The 26460-nt window shown below is 45.9% G+C and overlaps 1 protein-coding gene across 2 annotated transcripts; it reads right to left on the reverse strand.

The window, feature by feature from the left end:
- FECH (ferrochelatase) lies at positions 1-26311 on the reverse strand. Of its 2 annotated transcripts, none has more exons than XM_044431280.1 (11): positions 26148-26311; positions 23512-23626; positions 19741-19860; positions 19471-19619; positions 14147-14281; positions 13905-14011; positions 11257-11355; positions 9357-9464; positions 8357-8521; positions 3728-3787; positions 1-2614 (listed from the first exon to the last, which is right to left on the reverse strand). In XM_044431280.1, the coding sequence occupies exons 1-11, from the start codon at positions 26197-26199 to the stop codon at positions 2480-2482; spliced, it is 1245 nt and encodes a 414-aa protein (XP_044287215.1). In that variant the 5' UTR covers positions 26200-26311; the 3' UTR covers positions 1-2479. The 2 variants fall into 2 exon arrangements, with proteins under 2 accessions (XP_044287215.1, XP_044287216.1); XM_044431281.1 differs by lacking the exon at positions 26148-26311 and adding an exon at positions 25704-25803.
- Between the last annotated feature and the right edge of the window lie 149 nt (positions 26312-26460).

The following is a 26460-nucleotide window of genomic DNA, read 5'->3' on the forward strand; positions in this document are numbered from 1 at the left end:
CAGAGTCCAACATTTTATTCGTCTGAGTTAACAAAATTTATAATCCTCTGCTTGCCAACAACAAGATGTACAAGCTTGCTGCCCACTGTCTTGTGTGTTCCCCATAAGTTAAAAAAAACATTCTAATAGATCATTTGGGGTTTAATTGACAACATGAATTAAATCCAGATCAATTTGCATCCATAGAAATCCCGCAAAAACCACAGTGGCTTGACAGCTGGAAAACGATAAGCAGATCTATAAAGCAGCTCTGAAGAACAGCCTCATATTCTCACTTGTTCAAAGAGAAGGAAGCCCTCCGTGAAGGACAGAATGCTGGTGACCTAGAGGAGGGTCCACACACAGAAGCACCGATCTTGGACAGAAATGACAACCTCCGCTTGGACAATTCTTTGTTCCTGGAACCATTCCCATTAACGAAGAAACTGTGCATATTACAGAAAGCATCAGCATTTGATACACATTTATAAATGCTTGAATTTCTTAGTACCTTGAGAGGAGAGGCCCTGAAAGAATTGCAGAAAATGTTGGCATTTACAGGAAATTCTCAACATAGTTATCAAGTAAGTGTCCAAATGGGATTTCCATCATTTACTGCACAGGCCATTTGCCAGGCTCTGGTGTAAAATATCAAAAAGCCCTCATAGCAAACAATTTCCCTTGTAAGAGTTACCTATAAAATGCCAGCATTTACCCAATTTGACAGCTTCCCTGCAAATTTGACAGCTTGCCTGTATATGATACCCATTTACAGTTGTAAATGAGATGCAGTGAGCCAGAAAGCATTATAGCCCACATCTCTGCACAGTTCCAGTTGCAAGGATGAAACACCCATAGCAAGGATGTGCATGCACAAAATCTTTGTGACTAGTGCATGCTGAACTGTGTATACGTGTAAACGCTGATGGTCATAAGCAGCATCACGGAGAAGGCATGCAGGCTGTCAATACGGAATTCCTCACAAAAGCCCGGAGCACACGCTTCGTCTTCATGTGATACGAGGAAGGGACACAAATGGGCCACCTTGACTAGGTTCTGCGCAGCTTTGCATTACTCTGTTCTTGGGGCTGCTCTCATCCCCAGGCAACACACAATTTACATGGAGACTATAGGCATTCAATGGGCAATATAAGCGACTTGTCTCTATTTTCTCATTATCCCTATTGACTGAGCAATGGACCACATTCTACATGCTGCTGTTAATGTGTGCCTAAGCTCCATCTGTTTATGGATGGTGGGCAGTTGCCAGTGCCTATGAACCCTCGCTGAGTAATTCTTCGGTACTGCAACATATTCACACGTCAGGGTTTCAGATGAGAAGATCACCCATGCAACTTGCTCACAGAAGGTGTTGTCAACTGCAGCCAGTCTCCGCTGATACTACTAGGTGCAAGCATTTTGTACACCTGAAGTATTTCGATCACTCTCACCCAGAAGTTGTTGAGGTACCTCGGCCCTCTGCTAGCTGACCTGGCAATTGTCCTCTCACAACAATGGTGCCCCAAACTAGAAGTCGGGATCATTTTTCACATTATGCTTTCCCAGGACAAAAAACCCCCCACAACTCTTTACCTTCATACGAACATGGAAATCACACAAGACTGAACTCCCCAGAAAGAAAACAAATGACACTGTGTAAACGTTGTCTGGGTAACTCCGTTGTCCAAGGAGTTGTGACCTGCTATGCTACTGCAGAATCAATTCTGCATTTGGTAATGGGGCGCAGAAACCCACATGAAAGAAATCCAGAATTTTAAAAAAATATATACATGCTATTTTTAAAAAATATATTAGATGTGTCAGTTGATCTTCAAAACCCATTCAGAAACAAATCAGTCACAGCAACAGGCTGGCAAGCATGTTAGCTACAGAGCTTAGTTTGTTTTTTTAAACCCAAAGAAATATTAGTAACTTACTTGGAAGGACTCGCATAATGCTGTAAAGACAAGTGTATATGAAGAGCATTCTGCAAGAACATCTGTATTGCAACCCTCTGACCAAAATCTTTGGAGTAGTCCCTCTAGAACTGTATCCAGCCACTCTGAAGACCCAATTCTTGCACGTTTCCACCAGTCCCTTACACAACAGCACTGTGGAATCAGTGTAATGGACAGAATGTCCTCTGGCATGTGCTGCTCATAAAGCAGCTGATCGCTGGCTTGATGCTCTGGAGTGCCAAGAGTCCCTGGCTGCCTATCAGATTATAGGAAGACAAGCATTCTCAACAACCCAAAGAATGAAGCCCTTCAAATGTTGCATCCCTTCCAAAGCAAGTTCCCTCAACAGACAAAGAAAAAGCATTCGAAATTCATTCCTCCTTAATCCTAGTGCAAACCCCACCCAGGACTCGCTTCACACAGGAGGCAAAGCATAGATTAAGCCGGCCTGCAAGGGAAAGCCGAGTAAACGGTCCGGCTTTGCAGAATCTGCAAAATCACCCCAGCAAACTTGCCGGGGTTCTCCCTCTGCAATGGCGCACTCACAACTCTTCACCAGTAAAGAATGACTTTGTCTTTCGGCAGGTGGGATTCACACACAGTGGACAACTGAGGGTTAACTGCTTGGAGCATATTTCATTTGACTGGAGATGCGAGTAGACCAGGTCTGCCAAAGCCTGAAAAGGCAATTTAGGGAACAGCATTAGGCAAGCCAGAGTGTATGTAAGTGATGCTATCACATTTAGAGAGCACCTGTAAAGTGTTATTCCAAGCCGATTTTTTTAATTTTTATTTTTTTTACAAGGGGGAAAGTTTAACTAAATGGAGTGGAAATGCATGAGTCCCATGAAGAAACTTACCTGCATAGGCTGCTGACAAAATAAGCTATCATCCACAATAGAGCTAGTGTGGTGTAGTGGTTAAGAGCATGGAGCTGGGACTCAGGCGATCTGGGTTCTAGTCCCCGCTCAGCCATGGAGCCAACTGGGTGACTTTGGGCCAGTCACAGACTCTCAGCCCAACCTACCTCACAGGGATGTTGTTGTGGGGATAAGATGGGGGAGGAGATGTAAGCTGCCTTGAGCTCTTTGTAGGAAAAAGGCAGGATATAAATCGAAAAATAAATAAAATAAAAATAAAAATAAATTTGTTATTTTTGGGGGGGTGCCACAAATCTTTGGTTTTGGTTTGAAAAAACCACAGAGTAAGTAAACATTTTCTCATTCATGTAGATTTTTCAGTTTGTTTCAATCAAATAGTGAATACACCCCAGCTTGCATGTAACCACAAAGACATATTTCATTTTTATTATTCTTCTGACTAATGGAATTACTAAGATATATGCAACCATCCTTTTAAAAGTGGGAGGATTAAACAAATAGAAAACAAGAAAACTCAAAGGGTTATCTGATAACTGGAATCTCTGAGAAACCACCATCAGAGGGGGTCTTGGACTCTTCACTCTGAGCACATTCCTTGCTCCATCCATTAAGTTTTAAGCCAAAGCATGCTCATATTTTAGTATTTTGGCCTTGTTCCTTCTGCCTTTGCTCCCACCCACCACTGGAAAGCTGGCCCTGAGAGGTTGACCAAAATGGAGGGTCAGCAGCTTTGCGCTATCCGGATGTACCTGCTTCAGATTTCTTTTTATCCCCACAGGACTGAAGAAGGCTGAGGAGGTGCCAAAAAACGAGGATGCCCCTTAGGACACTCCCGGTGGCTGAAATACAGGCACCCGGGGAGCACAAGGCTCCTTTGCAAATGCTCCATTTTGGTTGGAGTGTAATTACCTTGGCAAACAGTGGGTTCCCATTCAGGGATTCTGCTCTTCTGATGTTTTCAACTCCACACTGGAGAAGGAGACGAGGAAAATGGTTAAGACAGAAGTATGACTTGGCTGGGCTACAGCCACAGCCCTATGCCAAATGTGTGTCCTTCGAGGACAAAGCAGGGAGGCAGCTGAATGCAGAGTTAAGAAATAGTCTCGATTACTACATTAGTAGAATGCCAGAAGGAAGCATTTCCTCCAGTCCATTATTCTGTTGCCCTGCAAAACTTTCAGCGTTGAAATCTCATGAGCCAAACCACACGGTTTCTGTCCCGAGTCACATGGCGTCCTGGAAATTGTTGGACTTGCTGGGAAAGTTCCTGAGAAATTGCTAACCTGCCTTTCTTGAAACATGACTGAGTGCTTCATTATGAGATGCAAATGCCAAATGTGTAATGATAAAACACTGAAATGTTGAAAAATATATGTAAGTAAAAAGCAGTAATTGCATTAAAGGGAAGACAACCAAGGACACCAAAAAGTTCAAAAGGAATTTGGAGTACCCGGAGGAGGGCCTTCTCTGCAGTGGCACCCCAACTATGGAATGCGCTCCCCAGAGAGGTCCGCCTGGTGCCATCATTATATGCTTTTCGGAACCAGGTCAAGACCTTTTTATTTAACCAATATTTTAATGTTAATCGATTTTAATTGCATATTTATTTATTTAACTTATTTTAACTATTCTATTTTATATATTAAGTCATGGTATAGTTAATTTATTTTGTTTAGGATTTAGATTATATTGTAGGCCGTCCAAAGATGCAAGTGATGGACAGCCTATAAATGTCCTAAATAAATAAATAAATTTGGGGGAGACTGACAACATGTCCCACCAACACACAGTTGTTGAGGCAACCTGGATTATATCCAGGGAAAATATTAAGCCAAAACCTTGGGCCAAAGAGCTGTCTGAGGAAGGTAAAAATCTATTCAAGTTTTTGCTCATCAGCGAAGAGCAAAAGATATTTTGACAGCTATGCACATCAAAAAGTTTCCTATACAGATGTCTAAAAAAGTATAGACAGATGTCATTAACAAATTTTGAGAAGGAAGTGACCTTCTCAAACATATGGTCCATAACTGATTTCATCAAGCCTGACAGGTATAAGCCATATTTTCATGTGTTCTGCTCTTTCAGAAAATTTGGTCATAATAATACAATTAGAACCATGAGCTGTCATTTATGGGACAGCAGATATTGGCTAGGAGGTCATCATCCCACAATTATGAGCTCTTAGAACGAAGGGGGTTCTTACTAGAAGTTCACAAGGCTTGTGCATCAATCAGCTGAACAACCTATTCAAGACTGAATGGGAAACTGAGCTCTACTCTTGGGGCGTTCAGGGCTGTTGTGGTTGGCCTGGAGTACCTAGGCCAGCCAGATTCCAGCCTACCCAGGTCTAGAAGACAGAATGTCCCCGCTCCCCCCTTGCCAATGCAGATGCCCTGGCTGGGGTCATCTGTAGGCCAAGCACACTCACCTGGCTGATCTATTCAACAATAAACTGCCCAGGTGACTGGACAAAAGGAACCTCCGAGCATCCATCCCAGTCAACAGTTACACAATAGAGTCCACCCAGTGCATGCAGGGAAGAATCACTGGAGATATACCTCACTGAGAAAGGGAAGTGGGAGTCTTTCTCTTCCAACACGTGTGCCAGGGAGTGTCCCTGGATGCAAGGAACCCTGAGGCAGGCCCAAGGCTTCTCCAGGGCAGGCACTCAGGTGTGGCTTTTCCCAACCCAAAGTGGGTTAAACCTGGCACAGGCACCAGGAGCACTTTGCCACAGACTAGTGGGTCTTCGAAGGACCAGGTAGGCAGTTTGCACAGGGCTGGACTAGCTGGACTGTGTTTTCTTCTCCGCTTGTTCTCTGCCACTCATCTGCTTGAGCACTGAAACGGAATGCCTCTTTGAAGGACTTCCTGGTGTGTGCTCAGCATCAGGCAGCCCTCTTTCCCATCCTGCATGTTTCCTGCATGCTGAACAAGTCCGTTGTTCTGTTTTTACTCAGACCCAGCTTGCGTGATTTGGGGGCAGAAGTGGGAAGAGTCACAAAAGTGGGAAGAGCTTCTGGGTCGTTGGACACCGGGCAGCGTGCCACTGGCCAAGTGCCACCTGTGACCTCGCCGTGTTCCCCTGAGGACACAGGCAGGCAGCAGAAAAGACTCGCAACACAAAGGATCCCAACACAAAGGACTCCAGTGGGATCCTAATGCGGCTGATTGCAATGCTTGTCCCCTGACTGTGCAGGTAGTCCGTCCCAGTGGGCGCTCTTCGTCAGACCTCCTACCCTCACACAAGGTTGTCTGAAGGTGTAAGGTCAAAACAAGGACTAGAAAACTAAAAACAAGGAACGTTCAGGCAATGCTACTTCCTGTTCTACCATTCGGCTAAGATCAACTGCAGTATTAAGATCTAGGAAAGTTTAGCAATGCTCTTTTTTTACAAAAATAGTGTTTCAGTTAATATTTAATATTTCAGTTAATATTTTGGTGTGAGGTATCTGGTCAGGGCGACTTATTTTATATTGTTATTTTTGTATTTTAACTTAATGTTTTGTATTTTAACTTAATGTATTTTACAAACATTTTAACTTAATATTATGTTAATGTTTTAACTTAATGTTTGTATTTTAACTTAATGTTGTGAGCCGCCCCGAGGCTTCGGTGAATGGGGCGCACAGAAATGTTTTAATAAATAAATAAGTATATTTCTAATAAAAATAAAACAGATCAAAAGGATTTCTCCCTTACCTCTTTAGTGCAAAGCTAACATTCAATTTACCTGAAACGGTTTTTGATGTATGCTTTGTTTGAAGTGTCTTCAACAGTTTTGAGTATTAAATAGCTATTAATAGTTAACTGACAACTAAAGGCTTCCTAAATACTGGAATTAACATGTGGAAAAACTCGGCCCTGGCCAAATCTGTAACAAGGGAAGCTCTCCGCAAATTAGATCAGCTCAGGAGGCCCTTCTTGTGAGAGGCAAGGAGGTGAGAGGGGTGGCAATTAGGCAAAGAGCCTTTTCCACTGCTGCTCCCCATCTCTGGAACTCCCTCCCTGGAGAAATTCGCCTGGCACCATCTTTATTTTCTTTTCAGCACCAGGCAAAGACACATCTTTAATTTTTTTTCTTGGTAATACTTAGCCCTTCTGAATGCTGTGGCCTTTTTATATTGCTATTGTGATGTTATCTTTTATCTTATCTTTTAAGTGTTTTAACAGGTTCTCGTTTTGTGTGTGTGTGTGTGTGTGTGTGTAATATCTTGCAAGCCACCTAGGAAGGTTTTTTGGTAGTTATAGGTGGCCTATAAATATGTGAACGAACGAACGAACGAATGAATGACGGATGGATGGATGGATGGACAGATAGACAGACAGACATGGGTGGGCAGACTGTTGTGGGACCAGACTAGAGAAAATGGCTCCCCCTGCCAAATGTTTGTCCAAAACCCATCCATCCACCCACAGCAATTTTTGCAAGTGCAGGTAAGCACTTCAACCTCTTTTCGTGTACAATCCACTCTGGATACTTAGCGGCCACATCCAACCAACACCTTGGGCATGAAAGGGTTACATCTGTACCGGCAGCCTGATCCTTCACCTGAGCATCCTGGAGGGAAGTGCCAGGGGTCAGCAGAGAATGTCACATGCCGAGACCCTCTTACCTTTAACAAATCACACCTTTATGCTGGTTTTTAACTTTTTAAGTTGGGTCGGGAGCAACCCTTTTGGACTCTATCCCTCTAGCGCCCGTGGACTTCCTCATATGCTTGGCTTGGTCCTGCAAAGTGAGCCGAGCCAAGAAGTCCGTGAGCACTCGTGGCCCCCCCCACCCGTTGTGCAACCAGAAACCTTCCCGTCAGGAATGGCTGCAGGCCACGAAAACGGGCCGCTGTGAGCAGGTGCGAGACACTGTTCCTCGCAGCCAGCCTTTCCAGCCCACTATCGCTGGCAGTGGCCTGCAAGGGAGAGAGGCGGCACTTGCCCAGCGTGTGGGGCTCAATCCCTGGCAAGTGCCCGTGAATGCCGGGCACACTTGCCAGGGACCTGGCCTTGGGGCCGCTGCAAAGCGGACGGGCGCCTGGGGAGCCAAGCCCAGGGAATTCCACAGATTCCCACCCCCAGATCTCCTGTACATCCCTAATCGTGCAAGCCAGACATGGCTGAAAAGGGAGCTGTCAGTGTATACAGCTCAGCTCTAAATAGGCTTGCCCGGGGCCAAATCAGACTTCACATACGTGTGCCCTTTTTTACTCCAGTGTAGGAACAGGGACCCCAATGTGGAAAGCTGGAGACTCGAACCCCCTTCCTGACATGCTATGCATATGATCCAAATCGGGCACTTGATCTACTCTACAATTTTAAGTCTGTTTGACAGGACCGACTTCCAGGGGGCTAGCTTTCCATGTGCCCTTCCCCATCCTAGTTCCTTCTAGATGTGTTGGACTGGCCCTGCTGGCTATGAATGATGGGAGGTGTAGTCCAACACATCCAAAGGGCACCAACTGGAGGAGACTGTGACTCAGAAGTACAGGTTTCGGCCTCTTCTGCCCAGAATGCCACCGGAGAGCAATAGTGATGCTTTACCTCATTGGCCAAGACCTGCGCATATTCAATGTCCAATTCATAGAGTGTTTCGATGTGGTCACTGGTAAATGCGATTGGAACCAACAAGATGTTCTTCTTTCCCCTTTGGCAAAGCCCTTTGATAGTCTCATCTGTCTGTGGACCCAACCAGGCCATAGGGCCAACCTACAACAAAGAGGGAGAGAGAGAGAGAGAAATGTTTACCATGCCCAACTTCATGGCTATTTATGCAGACCAGCAATATATGTGCAATTATACAGAAAGAAGAAGTCACACAAGGCGAACAAGAAGGAACTACAGGTAGGATATGAAGGTCATATGCACGACCCAGCAGCCTTCTTGATGGCGATGGCGATGGCTCATCATAGATCTGCCAACACCCACAGGTCAGGAGCTCTTGTCATGCAGAAGGCTAACATGTGAGGGATGAAGGGCCTTCTTCCAAATACACATTTCCAGGCGGAATGTATTTCAGCAGCCAAGGGTGCACTCCATTTAGCTGCACTGCAGCAAAGTCTCAGGGGAACAGTACCACAGGATTGTCCTAAAGGAAAGCACCTCGAAATGCAAGACTTTGGGGCAGGGACTTTTTCACTTCAGTATGGAGTGCAACTCCTGCCAACCTTGCAGTTCAAAAGCATGCAAATGCAAGTGGATAAAAAGGTACCGCTTCAGTGGGCAGGTAACAGCGTCCTGTGCACTTGGGTGTTTAGTCATGCTGGCCACATGACCACAGAAACTGTCTGCGGACAAACGCTGGCTCCCCCAGCTAGGAAATGGAGATGAGCACCGCCCCCTGGAGTCGGGCATGACTGGACTTTAATGTCAAGGGGAAACCTTTACCTTTACTTTACTTAACGGAGTGCAATGTCTAACATGATTCTTAACCATTGCTGATGCAGTCAAAGGTGAACATGGACTGAGCAGATGTTAGAATCAAGAGCAGAATGTATCTGGATTGCTGAAGGAGGCGGTGGTGAAAGCCCCTCAGATCACATACCTTGGATTGCCATACAAGCCGATATGGGTTGGAATAATTGAGCTTCTCCATTACCCTCTGAACAGTAGCTCCTACCTCTTGCGGATATGGGTCGCCACGATTGACCACCTGAGGCAGAAAAAGAAGGAAAATGCTAACACGGACTCTTCAACCAAGACTCCTTTGGGAATAATGCAACCACCATCGAACATTTCCTGCTCCTAATCTGCAGCAGCACATGAACATCAAAGGGTTTCCCTGACTTGCCTTACTGAGGTTGCAATCCTGCTTTTTATGCAGGGGGAAAAAAATCCTATACTCCCAGCATGCCTCAGGCAACAGAGCATTGCACTCATATTTAAAGCATTGTTGTTTTATAAAGCACAACTAATGAAAATAGCAGCAAAGAACATTTAAAGCAACAGCAAAACCTCCCATTTATAAACTCCCATCTATCACATAAAACTGGTATTTAGTCCTTTAAAAGCAGATTGGCACAGGCTTTTTAAGGCCTATTTAAAAGCCACATGGGCGCAAGTCACACACACCTCCTGTAGTAGGGTGTTCCACGAAGATGAGACACAGAAAAGACACTCTCTTCTTCACTTGTCCTGGAGGCCTTACCAGGAAGCACTGAGCAGAACCTGTGGCCCATTTTCTGGCCCAAGCAGGTTAAGAATGGAAGAACAGACTGGCTGGACCAGGACAAAGAATCGCCTACTCCCAACATTCTGTTCCCACAGGGACTGACCAGATGTGGGTACACAGAGATTTGCACACACCCAATATTCACATTGAGGGTTGAGACCACCGCTATCAGACCAGCTTGGAAATCACAAACCATGCATGCTTTTGAGGCATCTATCTCTAGCAAGGAGTGCTTCAAGCCAACATGGCTACCTTTGTTTCCTGGGACTGCAGCTTCGTTTGCTGTACAGAACCACTAGATGGCACCACATTCCCACAAATCCCCAAAGCCCGACCAGTAAAGTGGAGGAGGGGGAGGAGGGTGAAAGCCAGCATTTCTGAACCTCCAAAGCACTTTGATGCCAGATCGTTTTGGGTAAATCGAGCAAACTCAGCTAGCTGGTAGGTCTTGGAGTGCTCCCAGACAAGCTATTTTGTTAAAAACAAGCACAGAACTATTGGAAATATTATTTACAGGTTATTTTAAATAAGGAAGAGCATCCAAGGTTACATTACACCACTTGCGTCCTTTAAGACAGGGTGGGTCAGAACTAGTCCTCCTGGGATGAGAGGCCAGCACTCTACCCTGGCCAAGCACCTTTCTTCCAAAATGCTGCTAGTGTGGCCATTTTCCAGCTTTCAAGCCGTCGTTCCCTCATTCAAAAGGTCTGAAATGCCCTCTCTTCAGGCTTCATGACGAGCAGTAAAAGCGTGAAGGGTGGTGTTCCAGCCAAGCCCTTTCGCCTTTGGCTGCACCTATCACTGGAATGCAGACCCCACATCGCGACAGCGTCTTAAAGAACCAGTTTCTGGCTCAGAGAGGTTCTGCTCTGGAGGCTAAAACCCCTGCATGCGGTGCATGTCCAGCAGGACCTTGGAATGCAGAGGGCGGGCTGGGCCGGTCACTCCTTGCAGCTTCCGACCAAGGGGAGGCCACATCTGGCAGGGGAGCACTGCTCCCTCACATCCAGACTAGGGATCTCCAGCAGGAACCCCCCCCCCCTTTATTCCTGGCAGAGGTGGCCCAGCCCAGCCAGAGCCCTAAAGGCAGGCCAGCTCCTACTTCTGTTGACAGTCGCTTCCACGCTGGTCACAGACTACCATTACCATCACTACACAGAAGCGGTGCACAGGTCAAATCCTAGCTCTGTTCCACACACATACACACAACCCACAAACACCAGGAGGGAGGGTTTATAAAGCACAGGCTGCAGAAATTTTTGCTGTTACTCACAGACATGGGCAGAGAATGGGCAGAGAAAAGGATAACAACATCTTTTCTCTTATCGGGTGGAAACAGGCCCAGTTCCTTCTGTATGTGGTCTGCAAAGCACTGGAAAGAAAGATTGGGAAAACTGAGAGTCAACCACCATTTTCCCTAATCATGACTCTAATGCTCAAATGAGGCCAGGCATTTGCAAGCAAACATTCTTTAAACACACACACACACACACACACACACACACACACTTTTCTGGGAAGTCATACTCTGCCCACAGAAAATGGCAAATCAATCCCGACCCCCTTGCTTGCAGAGCATGAGTGTTCTTGCTGGGATACAGCCCCCTCTGCTTCCTTTGGCTGTGTGAAACTCTGGACTCTCCCCAAATTCTATGAACTTGCTCCCTTTGCCCATTTGTCTGTTTGATACCTGCTTCATTTATCCCTTGAGAACTGAAACTCAAATCAAGTTAGAACCCAGGATCTGGTTACTTCAGTAGCATTCATGGGTTGATCTGAAGAACAGTTCCTCTCAGGTCATGTAACCATCCATTCCATGATGATACTGCACAGAAACTTAATCTGGCGTAGGATGGAGAATCAACTTTCATCTCTCTGATTTCAGATTGTTTTAAAAAAAGTTTCTAGCCCTTGCAACAGCAAAAATCAGTTTGAAAGAATACAGGCAATGCCTCCTGAAAATTCAGGGGGTGAAAGGTCCTGAACGTGATTTCAGGTGCCGCGTGGGTAGGTTTCAGTGCTGGGCACAAGCAAACAGGTGAGTCTTCACCAACCCAAGACACACAATGTAATTTACAGGGGCAGGGGTGGGTTACTGTGCGTACAGAGCCTGGTTCTTACTGCAGGAGGTGTCTTCAAATACTGACCAACTTCACTACAAATAAATAGAGAATAGATTCAGAATATCTGAGTTGGAAGGGGCCACTCAGGTCATCAGGTCCAACCCCCTCAACAGAGGACTCCTCAAGCTGTATCTTGAATGGCTCTAGTGTGGGAGAGCCCACCACCTCCCTAGGTCACTGGTTCCACTGCTGTACTGCTCTAACAGTCAGGAAGTTCTTCCTGATGTTCAGCAGGAACCTGGCTTCCTGCAACTTGAGCCCATTATTCTGTGTCTTGACCTCCGGGATAATTTCAGCCCTCCTCTATGTGACAACCTTTCAAGCACTTGAAGTGAGCTATCATAACCCCTTCAGTCTTCTCTTTTCAAGGTTAAACTTGCCCAGTGCTTTCAGTCTCTCCTCCACAGGACTTTGCTTCCAGTCCCCGGATCATCTTTGTTGCCCTCCCTGGAGAAGAGCCAACACAAGGACATAACTCCAATGTGTTCAGTGTAGGCGAATAACACTAATCCTTTGTCATTCCAGGGTTCTTAAGGAAGGAAGACAGCTCCATGGAAGCAACTTCCATCAACCTCAGGTCCTCAGAGGCAGGATTACAACTCTCATCATAATCCTAAAACAACATGGATAATGGTAAGGAATGATGGGAACTGTGGTCCAACAACTCTGGGGAACCACAGTGCTTTCAGTGGAGTGCAATCCCTGGCATCTCCAGCTGAAAAGATCAGATTGGAATGGGGAAAGAGCTCTACCGAAGACACTAGACAGTTCCCATTATTCCCAGTATACAGTATGGAGCTAGATGGATCAATGGTCTGATTCAATGAAAGGGCTCAGGCAACACTTAAGGGTGGAGTGTGGGTTGTTGTTGAAAAGAGGGTTGCTGTTGGAAAACAGGTTGTCATGTTGAACCTAGCCAGGATAACAACCGTGGCACATAATCCACAGTTCACAACCCCCAAACAAGCCATAGGTTCTCTTTAGAGATGTTAGCATGGCTGGGTTCAGACACCACACTAGCTCATATTTCAACAACCCAATTATACTATTGTCGGAACCCAGTCAAGATGATGCAACTGTCTGGTTCTTGCTATTCCTGGAACTGCTTTTATGGATTCCCTTTGACCCAAAGTCAGATCTGGAGCAATGGAGCAATTTGCCTGCTGGGACAGCCTTTAGGAAGTCACCCCTTTCTTCTTCCCATTGTTGGCCAAACATGAGGAGAAGCTGCCCATCCCCAATCTCAGTGGGGTGGTGTATCCCTTCCACATCTTACTCTGAATTTGTAGGAGCTATCCATAGTACTGAACCTTAGGCCCAACATAGGATCAGCACCATGGGCTGCTCCTTCAAGTCCCACCTGAATCCCAGAGTGTATCTGCTTCCCCACAGATAGTGGGGCCATCAGCTCTTATCAGGTGGCCTTGCACAGTGAGCAGAGAGCTGTGCTTGGGACTGCAATGTGATCCCAATCAACCCCAAGCACACTATATAAACTCAGGTCAGTCAAATTCTCCTACCTAAGCTACCCATAAGACCATTCAGAGGAGAACACGGGACAACATCACACACGCAACACAGAATTTGGGATGTACAAGGAGAGGAATATTAGGTTGCAAGTCAGCATTCCTCAGCGGTTGCAGAATGCTGGAGAAGGCTTCTCAAGTCACATCTGCTTGGATCCAACAGATGCTTGACTCTTGGGCACATCTGGCCAGTTTGTACTCAAAATGAAATTCTAAGAAGAGACTCCATTTTCTCAGAACATTTTTGTCTTTCTCTCCAAATCAAGGCATACCTGAATGAGAAGGGGATGCGTTGGCCACCTATCAATAGTGCTCCACTTCATCTTTGGCTTCTCCCCTTTCGCATTATAGTAGCGATAAATAGCATTTAAACTACTCCCTGAAGTACACAAAAGAAGGATGTTAGCAGAAATTTTAGCTACTGGACCAATCAGAAAAAGAGCTGAAAAACCACCTTGCAAGAGGAAACGAAGTCTAAGAAGTTTAGAGGCAACCTGTCTACTTTTAGGCTCACCTGTGGTGGAACAGCTGTACTGTGGATACTGGGTGAACGCGATAGCCCTTTCGACACCATCTTCCTCCATCTCTTCAATCGCTTCCTCTGTCAGGGGATGGACGTAGCGGAAACCAATGTAATACTTGTGAGGAGCTGGAAGGAGAGGACAGCTGCTTCACTACCCGAGGAGGAAAAACATCTCCTCGGTGGCACATTTTCAGCTAGGCACACCTGGGACTCAGCCAAGGCTAACATAGTGCTGCTGTGACATGGAAGGGCCAGGAAACCAGCCATGCAGCCCTATCTCAGGTCAGACCTTTCGCCCATCCTCTGGACCAGCCCTGCCAAGAGGCAGTGTGAGGCAGCGGCCTCAGGCGGTGGATGCAATAGCAGTGAGGCACTAGAAGACCTCGCTGTGTGTGCCACTGTGCCCCCTGATAGCCTTCCAGTGCAGGGGAGGACACTAACCTGTCACCGGCACTGTGTTAAGACGTACCTGCCAATCTGGCTGGATTTTGCACAAGAAATGGGAAGGTGCTTCTTGTCCTTCGCTCAGGCAGCAACCCTTGCCAATTTAAATACTGTCTTCTCGGGCAGATGTTTAAGACAAGGTTGGGCTAATGGAGGCCCTCCAGATGTTCTGATCAGTAACTCTCATCAGCTCTAGCCAACACAGCCACTGCTAAAAGATGATGGGAGTTGTGGCCCACCACGTTTTGGCCTGGAAGTTGCCCACCCCTGCTCTTTTCAACCAGAGTTGCAACCTTGAGAATGCAAAGCGTGTAACCTACCAATTCATTTGTGTTACTCTTCTATATTACTCCCTAGTCAAAGCTCTGTAGGAGGTTCACAACAATAAAATGCAATAAAATGGACCATGTTAGCCACCAAGGTTCTTGACAAGAGGAAGAAAAGATGGATATAATAAATGCAAGAAAAATTGGAACTGTAAAATACAATATAAAACACCCCAACATAGGCAATACTCCCTTCAGGATGCTTTTGGTGCCTCTTATTATTGGCTTGCACCTTCCTTGGGCAAGCTGAAGCTCCGCTCTGCTTTCCTCATTTGGCCATTTGGAAGGAAGGCCTCTTTTCTCCAATAGCTTCCTTGCCACTGCTCGTTAACCATGCTGGTGGCCTCTTGGGCTTGGTGCTACCTGCCCTAACTGCTGGTATACACACTAGCTGAGCTTCTAAGATTGTGGTTTTGACTAACCTCCATGTATTTGGGAGAAATGAAAACCCACTGAATCCCCTTTCTTCTTCCTTTTTACCTCTATAAAAGTAAAAGGTGACTGGATTTCCTTGGCAATTTTCCACTTCAATATGCATTAAATCTGACTGCAAAGTGGTCACTATTTGCATGGAAAAGTCTATGTGGAGCTGCTCAAGAATCTGGAGAATGAACTCATCTGTAGCTACCTGGTAATTACTGGGCCGGTTTTAAGTTTTTGGTACTAGTGTACAAAGCCCTGAACAGCTTGGGACCAGGGTACCCAAGAGAGCACCTTCATCCTTACCATCTGACCTAGTCACTGACGTCACTGGAGGGCATCCTCCTTGTGGGCCAACTGGAGTCCACCAAGAGAAGAACTTTCAGTGTGGTGGTCCCTTTTTTATGGAATCCTGCCTTAGGAGGTCTGGAAGGCACCAGCTCTGTGTTGTTTTCAGTCCTTCCTTCAGGAAGCCTTTCTAGCTGAACAGTTAAGGTCTTGTGTTTAATCTTTTAATGAATTTTTCCTCCTTTTATTCCTTTTAACTTTGCATTGCTCATCACTGTAGAATCTAGTTCGATGTGGACTGGTATACATATGCAGTAAATCAATAGCAAGCCAAACAACAAATACTTCTGCAATCCCAGACTTGTAGACACAAGATTTCTTCTAAAAGCTGCTCCCCTTTCAGCTACCCCTGTAATTCCTTTGCAAAAGGGAAAAGAGAAAACATACACAGAGAGAGAAAGCATTAGCATGCAGCTACTGTAGAAGGAGCGGAACAGGGAGTCTAAGTTAAGATGCAAAGGATGTCCAAATAGATAAAGACAGGGCAGCTTTCGCTCGGGAGAACACATTGTAAAATAAGAGAGAGTGATGAGGTCTGACAAGAGCAGATAACACTCCCAAAACCATTAACTTAATGCTCCAAGTCCCCAGCCTCTTTAACAGACTAATGTTATTAAAAAAAAAAAAAAGCAACTGACTTGCTTGCCAAAGTAAGGGGTTTTTTGTGAAAGATGTGAAGTTTGCTTCCCTGTACCACAAACATGCATTTACCCACTAGACCCTTTGCTGAAACCTGCAGGCGCGGGCATTGCCTACCACTTGAAAACCTGCAAGCACCGAATCCATTAGAAAGCATTACATCTGAAGAGACATCAAAGCTCTGTCAGCGGTTTTGATCTGGAATGGCTGAGCCACACATCAATGGATGCTGCAACCAAGTGATGTATAAGGCAGGCCTGTTCAGCACACCCCTCTTCGTTTGGCTCGAAAGGGGGAAACGTCAGAAGTTAAAGAAGCCATATAGCAAAAGAAAAAAAATCAGCTCCAGATGATGGACAACAGGAAGCCATAATCAGGATTTTTTCCTTGTTCTGTACATAAAATTACTATATATAGAACTCGCTAGTGCAGTCTTCTTTGACTGACAGTGATTCTCCAAGGAACGAGTTGGAGATCTTGCTCCACATCTCCTGGTAACTCCCATAAAAGTGTGTCCGAGTTGTAAGATCTATGGAGCAGGTCTTCTTCTTGGTCCTACCACCATCAGAGGCATATTTGGGAGAAAATAAGAGAGGGTCTTCTTAGCTCTGGAACTCCCTGACAAAGGAAGCTAGGCTGTCACTCTCTTTTTCTCTCTTTCTGCCTGCATTCAAACATGTTTCTATCTACTAGAACTGTGGCATACAAGAGTTGCTAAGGGAGGTTTCAATAGCGAGATGCTCTTTATTGATTTTCATGATCATGATTCCATTGTGTTTTTATTTTAGTTGCTTTAAAATTAATTATTATTGCTCTGTTTTTAACGTTTTCATCAAGGCTGGGTTTTCAAGTTAGAAACATAGAAACAGAGCGAGTCAGAAGGGGCCTCCCAGGCCATCTAGTCTGACCCCCGGCTCCAGCTGGCTCCGTTCACAACATGGCCACCATGTGCATGTCTAGCCTATCCTTGAACACCCTCACCAATGGGGCCTCAACCACCTCCCGTGGAAGCCCATTCCATACCCTCGGGGTCCTAACTGTCAGGAAGTGCTTCCTGGCATCCAAATTGAACCTTGGTTCCCTGAGCTTTGCTCTGTTGGAGCACGTCCTACCTTCCTCTGCAGGGGAGAACAGGTCTCTACCCATCTCCGTGTGACATCTCCTCACATACCTGTATGTCACCAACAGATCCCCTCTGAGTCTCCTCTTCTCCAGGCTGAAAAGACCCAGTCTCTCTCAGTCTCTCAGAAATACAGTAAAGAAGTTGTACTGTATTTTTTTTAGCTACCGTAATGTTATTTTTATGAGAAGGAGTGAATACATTTAATACTTTTTAAAAAAATATCCCCAGCTTTTAAAAATTGTAGATTACAAGGATTAAATCTAGATCTTCTGCATGTAAAACAGTGCTGAATCTTTCCAGAGGCTCTCCAAGGTCTCAAGCTGAACATCTTTGCGCAACCTGGTACCTGACTCCTTTCAATGAAGATGTCAAGAATTGAACTTGGGATCTCCAACATGGAAAATATGTGCTCTGCTTCTGAGCTATGGTCCCTCTTTATATGAAATCATGTGCTGCAGTTCAGTGCATTAGCTAAACAAAGGATGAGTAAATGCAAGCTGAATTCTGCGTCCCAGATCAAACCTTGCTTAAATGAGCAGAATAATAGGGAATCTGTAGCTGTCGTGCCTCCACCTTATAGTTTATATCAGTTTTAACATTTTAAAGATGCAAGGATGTTCAAAGGGCCATGTACAGTTAAGCTTAAGCCAAAAGGCCTTGATGAAAAGGCCTTTTCTAATAGATCTGCTGTTTTTGCTTTGGTTGCACTATTCACATCTTGCTTCAGCTACAAACTAATTGACCTAGCAAGTTTTTTCAATATTAGGTGGCAGGGGAAGAGAATTGAGAGACAAAATGCCCTTCCAAGTTAAAAACAAAAATATACAGAAAATTAGGAAGTATGAAGGTTCTTCCTTAACCTGAAGAGTTTAGCTTTACCACAAGGATTCTATGATATGTTGAGTCAGTGCCTAGAGAGAAAACACACCCAGGAGGAAACCGTTAGGCTTGGCTTATCTTTGGACCTCTACTCAAAGCAGGCATTTCACAACTGCTGGGTGGAGCAGAGGGTAGCTCCTCTGCTTATCTACATGGGGAAGGGAGAAATTCAGTCAAGGGGGATCCCCTGTCAATCATGCCCCATCAACAAAATTACTTTCATTAGAGATTTTGAAGAAGTGCCTGAAAATCCCCTCCACCAGAAACGCTGTCACGATGTGGGGAAGACAACATCAGCACGGGGCTCCCCGAAGACCTTCTGGGTCCCTTCACAGTTTATGATCTTCATCCTGGCCTGCGCAGGAGGTTCCACAAGGCACGTCTGACTAACTGGCGCAGACAGAGAACTCAATCAATGGACCTTTGGCTTAATTCACTACAGCAAGTCTCAAAATACCGATTCAGCCCATTGTATGGATTAGCCTCAAGAAGAAACACAAGATGTACATAAGAAGAGCCTGGATGGACTGGATCAAAGGACTATCTGCTCTGGCATGCTGTTCCCACAGTGGCCAGCCAGGCGCCTTTCAGAAGTGCATGGGTAGGACATGCTCCTGCACTCGAGGACCTTCTCACCCATGTTCCCCAGCAACTGGTATCGAGAGACACACTGCCTCTGAACCTGGAAACAATACAAACCATGAGGACTAGTAGCCACTAAGAGTCCTTCTCCTCCATGAATTTGTCTGATCCCCTTTTAAGGCAATTGCTGTTAGCAAAAGCCAAGGTGGCTCCTGAGGCTGAGATATAAATCGCAGTATTAGATGGAGCCACACAGCCATACAGACCAGCAATATCTGCAAGGTGCCACATTCCCTATTCCTGCTATACTGCCAAGAATCCCTGATGGATGCAGGTACTCCCCAATTCAGATGCAGAGCACAACTGCCCAAATCTGTCCCACAACCTACTTTGCTTCCAAACAAGCGGACTCCAGCTGAGTGGGCTTGGTGATATGGAAGACTATTGAATTGCTACTTTGAAAAAGATTACAAATGACTGAATCCTTTCTTCTTTTAAAAGATAAACTCCTACAGAACAAAAAGCTGGACAAGAATCATTAAGGTCTCACATACCAGAGTGAGGAGACATTTCATCCAGCAATTTCACCATGCCTTCTCCCTGAGTAGCAGTCCATTTCTTAATAGGGGATCCTCCACCAATCCGACTGTACTGTTTCTGGATTTTCGGAGTGCGCCGCTTTGCAATGAAGGGTGCCAGTTTGCTGAAACAGAGACAGGGCTGTAAGAATGGCATTGTTTGACCTTCTGCTTGGCTCAAAACCAAGAGCAAGCAATTCTGCATTATGTCTGCTAGCCAAAAGATAGGCATCAGGGCTTTCTTACTTTTGAACCGGAAGTGTCATTAGGTCTTTATCAAGGAAAAGTCTAAGCAGGAAATCATGGACATCTCCAAGCGTCTCTGGACCTCCCATGTTTAACATCAAGATCCCTGTTTTAGGTTTCCTAGTTTGGGGGCAGGGAGAGAAGAGCAAATGTTAGTTTGAGCATTTAAATATTTATGTATTTAAAGTTTTTCTATTCCATCCCAATATTAGAAGACTCTGGATGGTGTACAAAAAACAAAAAACAAAGCAACCATATACAACACACAACACACTGCATCCGATATATGATGATAAAATCAAGGATAAAACCAAATAACTTAAAATATTGGGAAAACAAAAAGGTCTTTGTCTGACACCAAAAAGAATAAAGCAACGGTGCCAGGCAAAACTTTCTGGGGAGTAAATTCCAGAGTTGGGGTGCCATCACAGAAAAGGCCCTTCTCCGGGTAACTACCCTCCTAATTTCCTCCAAGGAGGGCTCCTGGAGAAAGACCTCTGCCTCAGATATCAAGGGGTGGGTAAGCACATAGAGAAGAAGTCGCTCATTTAGTATCCAGGACACAAGCCGTTAGGGCCTTATAGTTCATTACCTGCACCTTAAATTGGGCCCAGACTTCAATGGGCAGCCAGTAGGACTGGCATGATATGGGTGTATCTGCTGGCCCCCGTTAATAACCTGGCAGCTCTATTCTGGACCAAAGCAAGTATCCAGACCGTCTTCAAGGGCAGCCCCTCAGGGTGCATTGCAACAGTCCAAAAGGAGGTTACCAGAGCACAGGTCACCGCTGCCAGCACTGCTCATCCAGGGTGCTGCATACGTTGCCTGAAAGCCATTTTTATGCCAGGTGAGTGGCTATTTCTATTTCCATACCTGACACTGAAGACTGGGTCAGATAGAATGCCTCCCACTTCAGTAACTCCCTGGCATCCATTGAATGGAGCCTGGTGCTACCTGCAAGCCAAGAATCATGTTGCCAATGCCCCATCAGGAACCCCAGCATCATATAATTTCTGTGAGCTATGCCCACTAAATTCAGGGAAGCTTCTGCTCATGCAGCCCAAGAACATGAGTCAGTCTCATGCTGGCAAGTGCCGCTCAGCCCCTGCCACGTGCAGCCAACACATACACAACCCCTTGAAATTAGCAGGTGCATAGGCAGCTATTGTAAGAGCATGATGAGTTCATCAGAATCTGGCCCCTTTCAAAAACTACAGCAACTGATTAAAAAAACAATGGAGAAAGCACAAACTTGAGCCTGTTTAGACGGAAGGAAGCTTATAACTCTCAACATGTACTATTCCCATTCTGACTGGGATGTGATGAAGTTTTAAGCCTGTTTGTCTATCTAAACAAGCATAGGATTGAGCCCTAAATTATTGCCAACAGCCATTACTGTCAATAGCCAAAGATCAAAGATTGGTTGCATAGCCAGATGTGTGGCTTCTAGATCAAGAGAGGTATTACTACCACTCTACACGACTCTGGTGCGCCCGCAATTGGAGTATTGTGCTCAGTTTTGGGCCCCTCATTACAGAAAAGATATAGCCAGGTTGGAGTCAGTGCAGCGTAGGGCCACAAGGTTGGTGGCCGGTTTGCAGGGGATGGGGTATGAGGCGAGACTGAGGGAACTGGGTCTCTTCAGCCTGGAGAAGAGGAGACTCCAGGGGAACTGTTGGCGTCATACAGGTATGTGAGGGGATGTCACATGGAGCTGGGGAGAGACCTGTTCTCCCCTGCAGAGGAAGGCAGGACATGTTCCAACAGAGCAAAGCTCAGGGAACCCAGGTTCCATTTGGATGCCAGGAAGCACTTCCTGACAGTCAGGACCCCGAGGGTGTGGAAAGGGCTTCCACAAGAGGTCGTTGAGGCCCCATCGGTGAGGGCGTTCAAGGATAGGCTGGACGTGCACATGGTGGGCATGTCATGAGTGGAGCCGGCTGGTGCCGGAGGTCAGACCAGATGGCCCGGGAGACCCCTTCTGACTCGCTCTGTTTCTATGTTTCTATCTCTGACCAGTAAAGATTCAAACCTTAAAACTTATTATAAAAACCGTAACCATGTAATTATATCACATAAAATTGTATCACCTACAAACAATTTTAAACAATCAAGAAAAAAATCAAGACCTGATACAATAGCATCATGAGCTGCCAAATGCCTGAGAGAATTAGGTCTTCACCTGGCACCAAAAAGATAGCAGTCAGAGTGCCAGGAATGCGAGATCATAGCAGAATGTGGGTCCCACGTTCCATGGCCACCTTGTTGCTACCTGTCAAGTCTCCCTCAGAGGCGACACCTGGAGGAGGACCCTAGATACATAGTATATGGGTAGGGCCATGCTGGGAGAGGTGATCCATCAGGTATTGTGGTCCTGAGCCACCTGAGGCTTTGTAGGTCAAAACCAGTGCCTTGAATTGGACTTGGAAACATACCAGGAGCCAGTGCAAGAGGGCCAGAATTGGTGCTGTATGTTCAGATCTTCTGGTTCATGTTATCAACCTGGAGGCTACGTTTGACACAACTCCACCTTGTGATTTTGTGAAGACATAAAGCTCCACCTTGCTGCTTTTCCAAAGGCAAGCAGAAGCCTCAGTGTTTACTTGAAAGATGACCACCTATGGTTCTTATGACTGATCCAGACAATGTACACCTCCCATCCCATCTTTCCCATGCTATAAAGCCGTAATATTTTATTGTCCGGCTAGCAGCCATCCAAAATACCAGCTGCAACATTTTATGAAAGAATGGAAGATCTTCATATAAAATCGTCACTCAAATCCACTGACATATTGCCAGGGCATGATCAAAAGCAGAGGTGGGGAATGCATGGCCCTCTAAACTGCATTTCCCATCAGTCCCAGCCATCAAGGCCAATGGTGAGGGATGATCCAAGTTACTGTGCATTAATATTTGGAAGGTCATACAGTTCCCACTCCTGATCTAAAGGTTTACGGTGTGAACAGAATGCTGGACTTTGCTCTGATCCAACATGGCTCTACTTAAGTTGTCATTAACCCCACATTGGCTACCTTGAGCTCCATGAAGGAAGAAAGGCAGAATATAATGTAGGAAAGAAAGAAAGCATCAATACACATACACACCCTGCAATCTAATTATGGGTATATTTCAGATTTCTTGTTTGATTGTGGATCCTATTTCAGAATTTATTGTTAACATAAATTTCTACCCTGAAATTCTTTAATGAAAACTGATAAATTATTCAAATAAATATGGATGATAACTGAACAGAAGGCAGTGGCTCCAGTGTCTGGCACGCAAAAGGATCCTTTTATATTTATGCAGCCAAACGGCACCACCCACGAGCAAGAGGGAGGTGCCAGCAGGCCTAGGGAAACCCCAAGGTTTGCCAAAGTACATCCATTATATAGGGTGCGATCCTATGCATGTTTAGACCAAAAATATGGTCTAGGGATGCACAGCTGGGGAACACATCATTGGGAATGGTCAGACTCCTTTGTCTAAGCATGCACAGGTTTGCACCCTCAGCAGGAAAAAAACTAAAAAGGTGTAACCATGCCAAGAACAGCTTGACGAAGGGTGAGGACATTCCATGAGCGCAGAATGCTGGCCGGCTCTTTGCAGAGGTAAGAAATGGAGAATTGGTAGGAAGAAAACAACAGGAGCCCTCCTTCCTTGCCTGCTTGGGACTCCAGGTTCTGCATGGTGAGCCGAACACAGCCAAACTAAACCCACCCATACACTTCCATCAGGCTGCGCACAGACGAACACCACAGAGATGCTTCCTACCTTTTTTCAGGTTGGACCTGAGGCTTTGCTTTGGCGGCCTGCACAGCCGCTGCTGTTGACTGCCATCTGGCATGCAGCTGGACTCTCCCTTGACTGCAGCACTTGCCCTTTGCAACTAAGCAGAGAAAGCAAAATGCAGTTAGCACACAGCTCATTTCCTACCTCTCTGGAAACTTCCCCCACAAACACGCAAAGCATAGCAAAGTCTGGGATTCTCTTCCAGGAGGAGTCGTGATGGCCACTGTTTGTGGACGGGACCGGCGGGACAAAGCAGACAGGACAAATCCGTGGAGAAGGCTATTGTGGTAACCCATCCGACAGCTGTGAACACCAGTTGCTGGGGAACATGGAATGGGGAGTGCTGTTGGACTCATGTCCCGCTTCTGAGTGTCCCATGAATGCGTGGGAGTTTTCCTGGGCTGGCTATTGTATGAAAAGAATGCTGGACTGGATAGATCTGGGGTCTGTCGACGGAGGGCTCCAGTGAACATTTCCTTCATATGAAAACACGTAAGAAACTACCCTACACAGTTTGATCATTGCTCCATTTAGATCAGTGCTTTCCTCTCTTAAGCCCAGCCTAAACATACAGCAGAAAAAGGTACAAATGCCACATTAGAATGAACTGTCTTGCTCCAGATGTGAGACACATCTTTAAAAAGGAATGTTACAGTCAGAACAAATAGTTACATATAGAATGCTCAGGATCTGACCCTGGGATTGATGATTGCAAAACATGTGCTCTTTCATGCAGCTATGGCAATTCACTTGAGAACTTGCATACATATTCAGACCATTTCAGTGACAACCAGAACATAAAATTCAACAGAAAATACTTGTTACACAAAATCTAAAATATTTTGCATGTCATGGAATTGCATTCTTGTACGTTGCAAAGTGGTATGAACACTAAATGTCGGTAAACCAAAACATAGAGAGTTAGTTTGGGGCAGTTGACTGCCTGGAGAGCTTGGCAGCAGGGGGCTTAACTTGCGCTTAAGAACTCAACCTCTGAAAGAAAGTAGTTCAAACAGTTCATTTTCACTTGTAAATTTAATGACACTAACCCAAACATTTCGTATTGCACATTAACAGGTCTTTTTTTCAACATTTGTGGCTAAGTTTCAATTAATGTTATGAGTGGAAGAGATTGTGAAGCCTGAAATTTTATCATTTGCAATTTTATCATGGCAGGGAAACATCATTCATACAAGACAGGCATCAAGGGTGTGAAATGGCATAAAGGCACATTTTTAAAAAGTTTAACAACAGGATAGACACCTAAGATACTTCTCTGCTGGGGCACATTTGGTCTATGGATAAGTTTGATAACAGTTCACGTAGGCAATATATTGTTACTTTCTCACAGAAGCTGCTTCCCAGGTAAGTCCCTTTCCTAACATGCTGCGCCATTATTCTTAACCTCCAATTATCATTTTTCTTTCCTTTTTCTTTTCTTATTTTTTCTTTGTCTCCCCCCACCACCGACTTATTCTTGTTGTTGAACTTACAGTCAACAATACTGCAAGGAGGGCTACACCCTGAGGCTTGGAGGTGGGGGTTCCTTCTAAAGTTTTTGCGCACGTCTGCAACCCCCAAGCACGCAAAAATCTTCCTCTTTCTCAGTGGCACCATCCTGGATTCAACCCTATCGACACTGGCCACCTGAGCTTGCCACTCACTACAGGGAGCTGCAAATCACATTCGCAAGAGCCTAAATGAGTAAATAAACAGTCTCGTCTCTTCGGTCGGTAGGCCACGTCTCAGCAAAGCAGCCGCATCGCTCCCTTCAGAAAGTTTGCAGTTTCTAAACTCGCTGCACAGGTAGGCAGCCTTCGGTGCCTACGCTCCTGCCCGCCGGATAACCCGCTTCCCGCAGCGCCTGCTTGCAGTGCTGATCTTTTTATGCAACTCTCATCCCCAACGGACTCGTGTGTAACAAGATCCTGGCAGCGACGGCCGAGGGTCTCTTTTCGCCCCCGAACGAATGGTTGCAGAGGCCGACCACACGTTCCTCGACCCTTAGGAGGATTCTGGGCATCTCAGGTGGATGTGCAACACGAGCAAGTGTGAAAAATGAACAAGCAAGCACCAGCCAGGCTTGCTTTGTTTTCTGTATGCAAAGAGGGCAGAAAACGTACTTATAGTAATAGCAGTGCTCCAGTCCGACCTTTAAAAACCCCCAGACTCACCCGGAATTAAGCCACGCAGGATCATGAGCAACAGTTTTAGTTGTTCTTTCTTGGCTCTCGGTGCCTAAGCACTGCCTTTGGTCAGAAGTCCCTTATGTAACAGAAGCCAGGCAGAGCTCCTGCAAAATCCGGTTTGCATAACACCACTGCTGGCGCTCCCTTCCCACAACGTCCCCCCCACCCCCAGCCCACTCGCACACTGAAATCGCCCGTGCGCCGGGGACAGACAGACAGGCGGGAATGCAAAATTATGCCCTGCCGGCCAACGGGCTCCCCTTCCAAGCCAATTAGCAAACCTAGCTGGAAAACGGGCTTCTGCACACCCTTTCCCGATTTCCATGCGTTGAGCTGGAGGAGCTGGGCAGAAGGAGTGGGGATTACCGTAGCAAAATAAATAGGCATTGAAACAAACTTTTTTCCAAAAAAGGCAACTGATTCACTTACATGAGAGCAAGGCTCGATTTGCGGCTCTGAAGGCAGCAGCGGCAGCAGCCATGTTTGTGCTAACTAAATAGATTCCCTTCCCGTGCAGCAACCAGAGCAGCAGAGTTCCTTGCTCAAGTTAACTGGACTGTTTCCTCACATCGCTGCCCATGCCTGCTTTCCCTCCCACCCCCTTGGCTTCCCTCCCACTCCCTTTCCCTCTCTCTTTTTAAAAAAGAACCTCTCTTAGGATCTCTCAGGGATTGCACACGCTGGCTCGCCTGGGCAATGACAAGCGAATGGGGCGGAGCGGTGCGTATGCATGTGGGTGTGC

This window comes from Varanus komodoensis, unplaced genomic scaffold, assembly GCF_004798865.1.
Source record: "Varanus komodoensis strain SLA01 unplaced genomic scaffold, ASM479886v1 scaffold22, whole genome shotgun sequence".
NCBI classification, from domain to species: Eukaryota; Metazoa; Chordata; class Lepidosauria; order Squamata; family Varanidae; genus Varanus; species Varanus komodoensis.